The sequence below is a fragment of the Onychomys torridus genome, chromosome 19, assembly GCF_903995425.1.
Source record: "Onychomys torridus chromosome 19, mOncTor1.1, whole genome shotgun sequence".
Taxonomy (NCBI): domain Eukaryota; kingdom Metazoa; phylum Chordata; class Mammalia; order Rodentia; family Cricetidae; genus Onychomys; species Onychomys torridus.
The window spans coordinates 34,427,360-34,440,979 of record NC_050461.1 but is presented as its reverse complement, the minus strand read 5'-3'; the positions used below and the strand labels follow the sequence as shown (position 1 = coordinate 34,440,979).

The 13,620-nt window shown below is 46.5% G+C and overlaps 1 protein-coding gene across 7 annotated transcripts in view; it reads left to right on the top strand.

Moving 5' to 3' along the window:
- Map7 (microtubule associated protein 7) overlaps positions 1-12,417 on the top strand; it is a 148,719-nt gene extending 136,302 nt beyond the window's left edge. For all 7 annotated transcript variants that reach the window (XM_036169109.1, XM_036169108.1, XM_036169107.1 and 4 more), the window contains 8 exons: positions 356-578; positions 4,124-4,298; positions 4,913-5,014; positions 5,374-5,424; positions 5,985-6,042; positions 7,485-7,584; positions 9,351-9,574; positions 10,907-12,417. In XM_036169109.1, coding sequence (XP_036025002.1) covers positions 356-578; positions 4,124-4,298; positions 4,913-5,014; positions 5,374-5,424; positions 5,985-6,042; positions 7,485-7,584; positions 9,351-9,574; positions 10,907-10,917 — 944 coding nt within the window. In that variant the 3' untranslated portion in view covers positions 10,918-12,417. The remainder of the gene's footprint in view (positions 1-355; positions 579-4,123; positions 4,299-4,912; positions 5,015-5,373; positions 5,425-5,984; positions 6,043-7,484; positions 7,585-9,350; positions 9,575-10,906) is intronic.
- Positions 12,418-13,620: the final 1,203 nt, after the last annotated feature.

Genomic DNA, 13,620 nt, shown 5'->3' with positions numbered 1-13,620 from the left:
GAGGGCAAGTGGAAAACCTTATCTTCATCTTGCTCAGAGTAAAGCTTCCCACAGACCCTAACACAAGGCTCCCAGCACACATTTGGTAGATGTTGTTCACTGATTTAACTGCTGTAAAAACAAGACTTGGTGACAATATGACTGGACGGCTCACTTACACATGCAGTTTTTGTTTCCGGTTGCTTGGCTACAGACAGACAGAAGACAGGGAAACCGTGAGAACACGCAGTGGTCGATGTTCCCTTTTCTTTGAGAATGGTGAACCGCAGGCCTGGGGCATGGGGAACGCCAGATTTGGGTTTCGTTCCTTGGCTTTCAGCCCCATCTGGTTTTCTCCTTGTGCCTGTTTGTACAGCTGTGCTGGTCTCGACCCCTGCTCCTGCTCCAGCTCCAGCTCCGGACCCAGCCCCGGTCTCGGCACCTGCACCCACTGGGACCGTCGCTGCTGTGCCTAAGGCTTCTGCAGGCACCACTGACCCAGAAGAGGCTACGAGGCTGCTGGCTGAGAAGAGGCGGCTAGCCAGAGAGCAGAGGGAGAAGGAGGAAAGGGAGAGGAGGGAGAAGGAAGAGCTGGAGAGGTAAAGGTTGCAAGTGCCTTCACACCTGCTCGATAGCCAACGATGATGCATTGACCTTCCATTTCTCCTGCTCCCTCTCCAGAGTGCTGACACAACAGTTGTGTGCCGTGCCTGGTTTATTTGGTGCTAGGTATTGAACCCGGGGTTTTGTCCATGCTAGGCAAACACTCCATCAACTGAGCTACATGCAAGAACTAGTTTTAAAATCAAATTTTCTTATTAATAGCAATATACCAACATGGCTAAGCAAAGGTTTAAAGAGAGGAAACGGTGTCATCTCTAATTCAAGTAATCACATACATTTCAAGTAGCCCTTTCTGTTCTCTGAATGCTTGGAAAATGTTTGTGCACATGCACAGGCAGATATATTTACAGATCCATAAGCACAGTGAAGCTACATTTGCTTTTGTTCTTAACACATCTCCAGCCTTCAAATTTCTTCATTATCTTTGCATTACTGTAAAGATGAGTAGTACTGACAGATGTGTTCTTTCAGATAAGACTCTTCTTGGCTGGGTAGGGTATTTAACTGCTCCAAAGTTGCCTGTCAGACATATGCTAGTGTGGCGGTTTTGGCAGAAGCATTACATGCAGGAAAGGCAAATCCGTAACCAGAATAAGTATCTACTCCAGTGAGGACAGTAAGAAAGGAGCATTGTCTTTTCCATGGAGGAAGTGGTCCAGTGTAATCAACATGCCACCAGGTCACTGGCTGATCATACTGGGGAATGGTGCCATGCCTAGGGCTCAGTGTTGGTCTCTGATGTTGGCTGATCAGGCCCTCAGCAGTAACTGTAGCCAGGTCAGACTTGGTGAATGGAAATCTGTGTTGTCAAGCCTGTGCATAACCCCCATTTCTGCCACCATGGCCACTCTGTTCATCGGTCTATTGATCAATGACAGGGATGGCTGAGAATAGAGGCTGACTGTCCACAGAACAGGTCATCCTGTCTACCTGATTATTGAACTCCTCCTCAGCTGAAGTCACCTTGTGATGAGACACAAGTATCTTCACAACCTTTGCCCATTTGGAGACATCTATCCACATACTTCTTCCCCAGATGTCTTTCTCATCAATTTTTCCAATCATGCTCTTTCCAAGTCCCTCAGCATCTAGCCAGTCCATGAATCAATGAACAACTGCACATCTGGCCATTTCTCTTTCCAAACAAAATGTGTGACCATGTGTAGTGCTTGAAGTTCTGCCCACTGTGGAGATTTCCCTTCACCAGAGTCTTTCAGGGTTGTCCCCTATAATGGTGCAGCTGTCCACTTCTAACTGGTACCTGCATAATGTGCACAACCATCAGTCAACCAGGCCCTGGTCTTTTCCTCAGTCAACCAATCATGGGCCATACCCTCAGGAGGTTATAGGTGCATGCTTCGCAGCAAACAGCATTGTTACAGGAGTAGAACCATAGGTACTTGGGCAACTTCTTCACGTAACTTCCTTGTGCCTTCAGAACCTGCTCAATCATGTATAAACCACTTCCATTTGATAATAGATTACTGCTGTGCACAACCTACTCTATGACTTAGTGGGTCCGATAACACCCAGCTCATGGTAGACCGTTCAGGTCGCATGATAACTTGATGGCCCATTGTCAAATGTTCGGTTTCCACTAAGGCTCAATATCAGGCCATGTGCTGTCTTTCAAAGGGAGAATAGTTGTCTGCAGATGGTGGTAGAGCCTTGCTCCAAAATGCCAAAGGTCTCTTCTGTGGTTTATCTATAGGAGTCTGTTAGTCTCCAAACAGCATCCTTGTCTGCCACTGCCACCTCAAGTACCATCGGGTCTGCTGCATCCTATGGTCCAAGTAGTAGAGCAGCCTGCCCAGCAGCCTGGACCTGTGGAAGAACCTCCTTCTGTTCCAGGCCCCACACAAAGCTAGTAGCTTTTCAAGTGACTTGGTATATGGGCCAGAGTAACACACCCAAGTGGGGAATGTGCTGTCTCTGGAATCCAAATAGGCCACTAAATGTTGTGCTTCTTTCTTGGTGGTAAGAGGGGCCAGGTGCAGTGACTTCTCCTTCACCTTAGAAGGAGTATCCCGGCATACCCCGCTCCTGGTACCAACTTCCTTCTTAGTCAGTATTCTACAACTGTAAAGAAGCACTATGACATCAGCAACTCTTATAAAGGGCAACATTTAATTAGGACTTGCTTACAGTTTTAGAGATTGAATCCAGTATCATCATAGCAACACACAGTCAGACAGTGGTGCTGGAGAAGTAGTTGAGAGTTCTAGATCCAGATCCACAGGCAGCAGGAAGAGAGAGGGACACTGGGCCTGGCTTGGGCTTTTGAAACCCCCAAGCCCACCCCCTACACACACCAGTGACACACTTCCTCCAACAAGACCCCACCTCCTAATCCCTCCCAAGCAGTGCCGCCCCCTGATAACAAAACATTCCAACACATGAGCCTGTGGGGGCCATTCTTATTCAAACCACCACAGCGGGGGTGGGGTTCTAGTTCCATTCTGTTGCTCTGATAAAACACTCCCAACCAGAAGCCGCTTAGGGGAGGATACAGCTCATTTGGCTTACACTTTGAGGTCATGATCCACCCTTGAGGAATGCCAGGGCAGCAGCTCAAGCAGGAACTTGAAGCAGAAACCACTGAGGAACGCTGCTCTCTGGCTTGTTCACAGGCTTGCACATTCCTAGCCTTCCTGTGCAGCACTGTCTGTGGAGGAGGAGGAGGACTGGGCTCTGCTACATAATTAACCATCGAGACAGCCCCCCACAGACAAGCCACCTTCCAATCTGATCCAGATAATGACTCCTATCTCAGGTCTTCATTGTCAAATCGATAGTTAAAGTTAAGTCTGATGGTCGCTGGACTGGACACCTGATAAGGCTGATGCCAGCGATTGTTCTTGACAGAGGTGGGGAAGACCTCAGGCCTGGTTAGGGCCACCCTATTGGCCGTGCCCACCCTTCATTCCCTGGGAAGCTTCCAAGGCCTGCCTTCCTCCTGACCTGGCTCAAAACATTATTATCTCATTTAAAAGGTTTCCTTGGGCCTGGAGACGTGACTTATTAAGAGCACTGGCTGCTCTTCCAGAGGACCTGGGTTGGACTGCCAGCAACCACACGGTGGCTCACAACCATCTGTATCTCTAGTTCCAGGGAATCAAGTTGCCCTCTGCAGGCACCAGGCACACATGTAGCGTACAGACACACATACAAGCAAAATACCTACACACGTATAATTTTTTTAAATTACGATTTCTTGTTGAGGTGTGGGGACTTGGTGGTTATTACTATAAATCACCTATTGTTCAAGTATTCTAGTCTCCCCCTTTAAAAAGATGAATTGTAGATCCCTCTGAGAAGGCAAGTAGTCCCCAAAACATCAGTGGTTGTATACTACCACTGACAGAAATGAAGCTGGGGTGGGGTGGGGGGAGAGCAAGGGTTGTTCCATAACCGTGGGAGAATGTAGCCAAAGTGGGGGTCTTCCTCCACACTGCCCTTGCGTACCCGGCCTCTCTTCAAACACGTGACTTCATATGCCTTGGTCCTTGTCTTTTCCCAGACAAAAGATAGAGGAATTGGCTCGAAGGGCGGCTGAGGAGCGACGTCGCCGGGAAGAAGAGTCCCGCAGGCTGGAAGCGGAGCAGGCACGGGACAAAGAAGAACTCGCGCTGAGGCTGGCAGCCGAGGAGCGGGAGCGGTGGGAGAGGGAGGAGGCAGAGCGCGTGCAGAAGCAGGTGTGGGCCCTGCCCCGGACTGGGGCAGTCAGCAGATGAGCGGGGTGCAAAGCCGGTGTGGGCCCTGCCCCGGACTGGCTGTTCACAGATGAGTGGGGTGCAAAGCCGGTGTGGGCCCTGCCCCAGACTGGCTGTTCGCAGATGAGTGGGGTGCAAAGCCGGTGTGGGCCCTGCCCTGGACTGGGGCTGTTAGCAGATGAGCGGGGTGCGGGGTGCAAAGTTGGTGTGGGCCCTGTCCCAGACTGGCTGTTTGCAGATGAGTGGGGTGCAAAGCCGGTGTGGGCCCTGCCCCGGACTGGGGCTGTTAGCAGATGAGGCAAAGCAGGTGTGGGCCCTTGGGCCCTGCCCCAAACTAGGGCTGTTAGCAGATGAGTGGGGTATAAAGCATGTACTGATAGCTGCTCCAGAGGGGCCTGCTCGCAGAAGATCAGAGCTGCTAAGAGGTGCAGTGCAGGCAGGTTCCACTGCTCCAGAAGTGGGGGACAGGACACCTCCAAGATGAGTAAGGGATTGCACACCATCGTGGCCTCCACCTGCCTCTGCCTGACAGTGTGGGGAGCTGGGTTTCAGGCGAGCCAGCCTGGGGATAAGCAGCAGAAGTAACTTGTTTTCAGAAAGAAGAAGAAGCCCGAGCCCGTGAGGAGGCCGAGAGGGCCCGGCAGGAGCGGGAGAAGCACTTCCAGAGAGAAGAGCAGGAGCGTCTGGAGAGGAAGAAGGTAGGGCTGGGCCAGAAGCCTGGAGCTGGCATGCTTCCGCCCCCTTCCCGGATCTCAAGTTCCCTGAAGACCAAGGCACCAGAGCTCTGGTCAGGAACAAAATGTTCCACCTTTGCCGGAGAAACGGCCCTCGGTATTAATTCCAAGAAAGCTGCCATTTCCGCCTTCCCGGAAGCAGTTGCCTCTACCACAGAAGCTGAAATGGCTCCAGCCTCTGTTAATAACTCCAGTTAGGATGAAGAACGCTGAATTACACTTTCTCCATGTCTTAATAATCTGCTACTTCTGTTATTACCGGAATGCGCCAGGCTGGCTGGCTTCCTGGATCTCATCCCCTCTCTCGTGTGTTCTCTTTGCAGAGGCTTGAAGAGATTATGAGGAGAACCCGGAGGACAGAGACGGCAGACAAGGTGCTGGCAGGGCCTTTTCTAGCTCCTCATTTCTTCTGCGAGGCGAGGTCTCATGTCCCCCAGGATGGCCTCACTGGACATGAACTTGAACATCCTACACCTCCTGCCTCCTTTTCCCTGTGCTGCTCTAGCTGTAACTGTTCTTGATACGTCTCTGTCTTGCCTTCTTTTTTTTTTTTTTTTTTTTTGACAATTTTTTAAAAGATTTATTTATTATATATACAGTGTAATATCTGCATGGCCAGAAGAGGGCACCAGATCTCATTACAGATGGCTGTGAGCCAGCATGTGGTTGCTGGGAATTGAACTCAGGACCTCTGAAGAGCAGCCAGTGCTCTTAACCGCTGAGCCACCTCTCCTGTCCCTCCCTTCCTCTTTTCCTCCCTCCCTCCCTCCCTCCCTCTCTCCTTCCCTTCCTTCCTTCCTTCTTTTTCCTTTTGTCTTCATACCCCCACCCCCTTGGAGGTCAAACCCAGGTCCTTAGAGGTGCCCAGGGAGCGACACTCTACCACTGGGAACATCAATTTTAAATGTTTACATTGATTTTCTCCTTTTTCTAGAAAACCGCTGAACAAAGAAACGGCGATGTAACCAAGGGCGTTCTCACCGGAGAAACAGGTATTTCTACCAGTGAGTTCCGGTCAGGTGAAATGTTACTGTGGAGATCAGAGTCGGGGTGGGGGGCTACACTCATATCCCCTCTAAGGGCTTCAAAAAGAGCTTTGTAAGATTTGTATGTGTCTGTGTGTCTGTCTGTGTACGTGTGTGTGTGTGTGTGTGTGTGTCTGTGTCTGTGTCTGTGTCTGTGTCTGTGTCTGTGTCTGTGTCTGTGTGTACACACACGGGCCAGAAGAGGACGTGAGATCCCCTGGAGCTGGAGTTACAGCTGGTTGTAAACTGCCTGACATGGTTGATTTTTAACTGCGGGACCATCTCTCCCTAAGGCTTTAAATGTACACATTTTGATAGGGTTTCGTCTGTTTGGGGTTTTGTTTGAACTAGAGTCTTACTCTGTACTACAGTCTGGATTTGAATTCACTGTGAGCTGAGGGTAATCTTGAAGTCCTTACCTCCTTCCTCACACTCCCAAGGGCTAGGATTACACACCTGCATTACTACCCTGAGCTTAAATTTACACATTCGTAACTTGTATTTATAACAAGTCTCAGAAAGAAAAATTAAACAGTGTTTCTTCTAGTCCTGACTTTAAAAGAGAGGTGAAATTTAAAGTGTTCTGGTTTCATTGTAACTTGTTCATATACTGTGGTCTTTGGGCAGATTATTATTTCTTGGAGATTTTAAAACAAATGATGGCTAATTAACCTTAGTTGTCTACTCCCGTCTAGTTAAGATTGGTTTTGTTTCTGTGTGTGATTTGTGGGTAGTGGAGAGCTCCTGCTTGGTGACTGTGTTCTAGCTGTATTCGTCTGGAGAACGCTCACCGTGGTGGCGTTTTAACCCTATCCAAGTTCTGCTTTGCTTTGCTCAGAGTTGAACCCACAGCCTCATCTATAGCCTCACGCATGCCTTTTGGGTATTCCACCCACCCACCCCACTGCACAAGGTGTATTTCCAAGAATGTCACCACTGATACAGGCTATGGGGGTTTATAAGACTTTAATTTAGCCCATCCTAGATTTGAGTCAGATGTCAATAACGTTGCCTTAAACTGCACTCCAACATTGAGTAGAAAATTAGGTGGCAAAGTTAGGGACAGCACACTGTGGCCTTCCATTTGTGAAATTCGTGTGTGTGTGTGTGTGTGTGTGTGTGTGTGTGTGTGTGTGTGTGTCCATGTCCAGAACTAACGTAGGACAAATAAAAATACAGTAGTAACATTGATGCTGCCTTGCAGTCCACTGAGCAGTAGGAACTTTGCCCGTGTTAATGCATTTAGGCCCCACAGTAGCCTGCCAGGCAGGTACCGTTATCCAGGAAGAGTTAGGATTTGACTTGCCCGGCATCCCACAGGTAGTTAGTTATAAAGTCAAGTTCTGGTTCCTAGGAATTGGGTTTGATTGGAGGATGTCAGTAACGTTTGCTCTCCTTGATGTGTACAGAGGTGTCTGCCCTACCATGTATGAACTCTCCAGGACATGGAGAGTCTGCAGACAGCCCACCTGGTGTCACCTTACAGCAATCAGAAGTGACCACAGAGAGGTGAGTTAAAACTCAGGACTTGTCTATCGCCATATAGAGTGCAAAGCACCACTGTCTTCACCCCCAGGTGGAACGCTTATTTTTAATCTGCCTCTTTAGGGTTTTTTTTTTGTTGAGCTCATAACTCTAAGTAAGAAAAGGGAAGTCACTTTTTCCTTCACTCTTCATGGTGAGGTTTCAGTGAGTGTTGGAGGATATTACAGCCAGCCCTAGTGGTGCAGGCTGGCAGTCCCTGCTTCTCAGAAGGCTGAGGCAGGAGGTTAACAATGCAAGGCTAGCCTGGGCTACAGAGAGAGCTCAAAGCACTAGTCAGCTTAATACAGTACAGTAACCCCAGCACTTAAGAAGGAAGCTGAGGCAGGAGATTGTTGCAATTTTGAGGCTAGTCAGGACTACATAGCAAGACTGTTTGAAAAACAAAACAGGTATGATGGTTGGTTCGTGCCTGTAATTCCAACGTGTAGAGACTGAAGCAGTTGGATTTCTGCTTATTTGCGGAAAGCCTGGGCTACAGAGTGAGACCCTGCCCCAACACCAAAGAAGAACACACAGAACCGCAGGACACAGTGGCACACACTTGTAACCCCAGCCCTTAGAAGATTGAGGCAGAAATAGCCAAAGTTCAAGGTTATTCTCGGCTCCATTTCATTGAGTCTAGCCTGGCCTATGGAGTGAACAGGGTGAGACCCTGTCTCAGAAAAAAAGAAGAAATAAATAAAACAGAGAGACAGACAGAGACAATGAGAACTAACTTACATTCCCATCAGCCATGTATAAGGATTCCTCGGTGCCCACCGCATCCTTGGCAGGATTCTTGTTAAGGCCTAGAGCCATTTCCTCACCTGTTTTCTTTCCCCATAACAGATCCCCACTGAAAGCACATAGAATTTATAGGGATCAGGCTCTCACACTGGTTGACCTAGAACTCAGTGCAGACCAGGCTGGTTTCAAGTTTGCAGAGATCCTCCTGCCTCAGCCTCTGAGTGCTAGAACTGCAGGTATCTAACACCATGCCCAGAAGCACATAGACCTGAAAGGGATGTGACCAGCAAGATGGCTCAGCAGCTAGAGGTGACTATTGCCAATCCTGATGACCTGATTCCAGCCTCAGGACCCACATGTTAGAAGGAGAAAACTGTCTCCTGCAAGTTGCACCTCTGCATGCAGACATGGCATGTGCATGTACATGTGCACACACAAATAAACATAATTTACCTTTAAGAATTGAAAGCTGGGCATGATGGTGAACACCCTTAATCCCAGGCAGAGGATCTCTGTGAGCACAAGGCCAGCCTGATCTACATAGCGAGTTCCAGGATAGCCAGGGCTATATAGAGATACCCTATCTCTCAAAAGGAAAAAAAAGAAGAAGAAGAAATGAAGAACTTGATAACCTGTTTCCCATGGTAGTGATCTGTCCTAGCAAATTGTCCTATTTGATAAGTGTTATAACAAAAAAAGCTTTTTTCAATCTAAGGTGAAAATCTGTCACAACTCAATCTTGTATATTTATTATTATTGAGGGGCACACATGCCAGGGCACACAAGTGGAGATTAGGCAACAATGCCAGCTCCCTCCTTTATATGGATTCTGGAGAGCAAACTCAGGTTGTCAGACTTAAATGGTGTGGCAGCAAGCCCCTCCACCTGCTGATCCATCCCTGTGGCCCTGAGTTCCTTTTGTATTTCAAAGCGGTAGAATTATTTTTTTCTAAAAATCATCTTAATTCTAACTCATTCTACTTTTGACCTTTTACATTCCCCAGTTCTCCAGTTTCGGAAAAACAGCCAAATGAAAATGGAATGTCCGTGCAAAATGAAAACTTTGAAGAAATTATAAACTTACCTGTTGGCTCAAGGGCATCCAGATTAGATGTCACCAACAATGAGAACCCAGAAATTCCTTTGAAACCAATGTTGGCCTTTAATGACGAAGGGACGCTTGGGCCCCTACCTCAGGTAGATGGTGTGCAAACACAACAGACCGCAGGTGAGCTGGTCTTCAGCGGCCTCCTGAAGTTGTCAGGGCTGGTACCTGAGAGAGGGTGAATGTGTTAGTTTGTTCTTTGGAGGCACAAGTAAGCCACTGTAGAAAAGATTGCACACGGGTCCCAGAAGTTGAATTTTTGAGCTGCTTCGGGCAACTTCTAGGCCCTTTCTGCCTTCCCGTTCAATCTGCATCTCCCTTTGAGAATTCACCAGCCTTGTCCAGCAGCACTGGGTGCCAGGCATCAGAGGGGCGCCATGTTGAACTAGACTCTGCTGTAACTGGACGTGAAGACTGCCTTGGGTTTTCATGACGTTTCTCTCTCACTTGTGTTATGCAACCTCGGTTCATACGTTGCTACTGTCTTTTTCAAACACAACACAACACAGTTAGAATAGTTCTTACTACTGTAAGAACAGTGCTTTGAAGCAGCATCTCCCAGGAGGGTCGTCCACTCCTTGTTGGTGACTACTGAGCCTGCCTGGGCCTCGCTGATGCAGGCTTCACGACAAGTTGACCTGAGGTCTTCATGCAAAAAGAGCAACAGCTATTCTGGCAACCAAAATAAAAAGCAGCAATATCAAATATTACTAATTCAGTGGTCATTGCCGGCTCCATAACACAACCCCAGCTATGTCAGGGATGAGTAGAATAGGCCTAGATCTCTATCTCAACAAGCCTAGGTTTTGTCTACCCACCTTCCCAGCAGATCACCTTCACCAGAAGTTCTTTACACTGTGCTTAGGGAGAGAACTGGCCGAATTCCAGACATGGAGTCAGTAGAGGGGGCTGTGCTCCAACTGTTTTGCCTGTGAACCCTTAACAACTCTAACAGGTGCAGAGGCCCCTGATGAGCCAGTCCCCAAATGAAACTTACCTTCTTTTCTCCTCTGGGGTATTCTGGCTTTTGTAAACTCCGTCTTCTAGGCTGTGAAAATGATTGTCTAGCCCCCTGGGGTCTGGCCTTGTGATTGTTCAGCCTTCAGAACCAGCCTGTTTAATGTTCTGTTGGTGGAAACAAACATGGCGGAGGGTGCTGCTTCCTGATGTCACAGCCCGGATGTGCTGGGAAGAAAAAACTTCCAGCTGGTTTTCCACTTCACTTGCCATGTTCTAAACCTTAGAACTAGCTATCTTTCCGTTCTCCGTGCTCGCCCACCCCCTCCCCTCATGTGTGAGCTATACTTCTAGCACCCCAGTATCCTTATACATGATACTATATATAAAATCATGGTGATTTTCTTTTAGAAATATAGGATATTGCCATAGTATTCTGTAAATGCGATTTTAGATGAATCTGTATTCATCTGTTTTCTTTTCTGTCTCCTCGTGTAGAAGTTATATGAACATTTCCTCTGAAGAACCAAAGCAAACATTTTCTACAATTAATGGAATTTCAGGCTCCAAAGGAAGACCTCCCTCCAGTTTTCTAAAGAGTTCTCCACCATCATTTTGAACAGACTTATTAAAGCCAGCTAAAGACAACAGACTGGGCAGCTTTTCTAATCACTTTCGCCAATAGAAAGAAATGCTCCTTAATCTTGATACCTTGAGGTGGCTTTTCCAGTGTGTTCCTTCTTAGAAAATCAATATTTTTCTGCATTCTTTAAAAAAAAAAAAAAGCATTTGACTATAAAAGAAATGGACTGGCAAAGCATGATTTTCACACCGATCTTTTAATTTTTAAACTTCAATATATAAAATTGGCAAAATAAAAAACTACCTTTACAATGTAATACTTGAAAATGAGTACCTCTCTGCACTCCAAGTAAGAGTGAACGGGCGTGTTTAAGCAAACCTGTTTGTTTAAATGTTACTGCAAATGCTGTTTGTAGAGGCAGAAGATGGTCAGGCCACCGGGCTCTGGGAAACACAGCTTTGTCCATGGGCATCCTGCAGACCCAGCTGCCACAGTCTTCTTGGGACTCCTTTTATAGAACTATACCGACAAGTTTGAAAATGTGAAAACATTTTTTTTTCAGAGCAAGAAAATAATTTGCTGTCCTCTTAAGTAATGTATTTATAAAAGGTTTTTTTTTTTTTTTTTCCCAGATAAATAAATTAGAACAGTGACAACTCTGCAGATCTGCTCTAGTAGATGCACCCCGTCTGCTGCTGTGGGAGGATGTTAGGATGAGGTGGGGCTGTCTCTGAAGTTTGCGCGTTGCTGCTGTCCCCAGTGACGGTGGGACTGTATCTCTTTGCCTTACGTGATCCCAAATGATGTGGGGGCTGGGGGGATAAATATTTACTGTTTCTTTAGATCAAAAAAGAGTTTGATTCTGCTCGTTTCAGAGCAATGAGAAAATGCTAGAATGGTGACTGTGTGCGGGACGGGGACCTTCGCGGGCCTCCCGGGTCAGTGTGGCATCCATCGGCTCTTCGTTTCTTGTCGTCATTGTTCTCCACTTTCTGCTGCTGAGCCTAGCTGTACAAACTTGCACTTTCATTTGCTAACATAAATTCCATTTTATTTTCCCACTTCAAAGACAACTAGTGAGAAATGAAGAAAGGATTGCTGGGGGAAACGGTTTCATGTGGAGTGTTAAGGAAAGATAAATTTCTACCACTATGATGTATTGGTTTTATACAAAGAACGAGTGATTAATCTACAAGATTTAATGAGAGGTTATTCATCTATTGGATTATTTCTTTTAAATCCAAGCACATAATCTTTACCAACAGTTTGTAATTTGTTAAAACATTACTTTGTGGGTTTTTCCTATTCTTTGGTTGTCCATGTACATCTAGATACTGTATTAAAAAAAATTCTGTTCAACAAAGTTGTTTTATTTATTTAAGTCTACCAAATATGAAACACCAATAAAATCTATGACATAGTTTTACCTTTAGGATTTTCATATGTTCTAACTTGGTTCAGGCACACACACACATCCCGTCAGCAGAGAGGTCTTCTCCCAGCCATGAGGCCACGCACTCTACTACCAAACTGGGCCTCTGCCCCATGGTTAATTCCTGAGTCTTCAAATTACCTTCATTTTAATTTCAGTGGCTTTTCCCCAGCTCCTATATGGGATAGGTTTATTTAAAATTCAAAGTAAGCATTGTGTTGTGGCTAAGTTGTCTTTATATGTTTATATGTTCAAGCTGGTGTACTCATTAACAAACTAAAAGCTAAGTAATCAAGTTTTAATTAAAGGTGCTTATGTTTCATTACATTTTGGTAAGAGTCACATTGCCAGACAGTGAGTTTGACCTTTAAAATGACTGGGTTGCTTCCTGTCAGCTCTTAGAGACCCCATGTTCACTCCATTTCAGTGGAGTGCTTGAGGGTCAAACGTAGTCCTCACCTTGGAATAGGTTTGGGTGGCAGTTAGTTGCTCTGGACACGCCACACACTGTGTAGGTCAGTTTGGTCATTCTCCAGTAAGAGGTTCATTTAACTGGCCGCTAGCAGATGTCTACACCTGTATGTTTCTCCTCTACCTCCTGACTACCTGAAACAAACTTAATTTCTCACAGGGATACATAGTAGCAAGCAGAGCCTCTGGCAGCTTGGGCAAGTCCCTTCTGTGTCCATAAAAGCTCCCACCAGCGTCTTTCTGGAAAGAATGTGAATTAGGCACACTGGTTGAATGAGGCAGCAGCCCTTTAAACCTAACTGAAGGCTGTGAGATTCTAACTAAAAGTCATTAGCTTACACGATCCGCTGGGTTCTTAAACTTCATTTCAAGCATTTTGACTCCATACGGTTTCCTGGCAACTGCTTCCCTTTCAAGCTGCATTCACCGAGGAAAAACCTATAATATTCCTTATGCTAACCAACACTGCTGTTGACATAGATGATGAATCTGGTATTTCATATGCTAAGGGACTCCCAAGGCAAGATAGAAGTTAAATTACATGTGCATAAATATGCATTGTAAGACTTTTATGGTTTTATTGGGGGGTAGTGTAGTTTGAAATGGGGTATCATTTTGTAACAGACTCATCTCAAACTCATCATCCTCCTGCCTCAGGCTCCTGATCCTGGAATCACAGTGGGTTACCACACCAGCTCACATTCAAAGTTTATAATTGTGACTTTT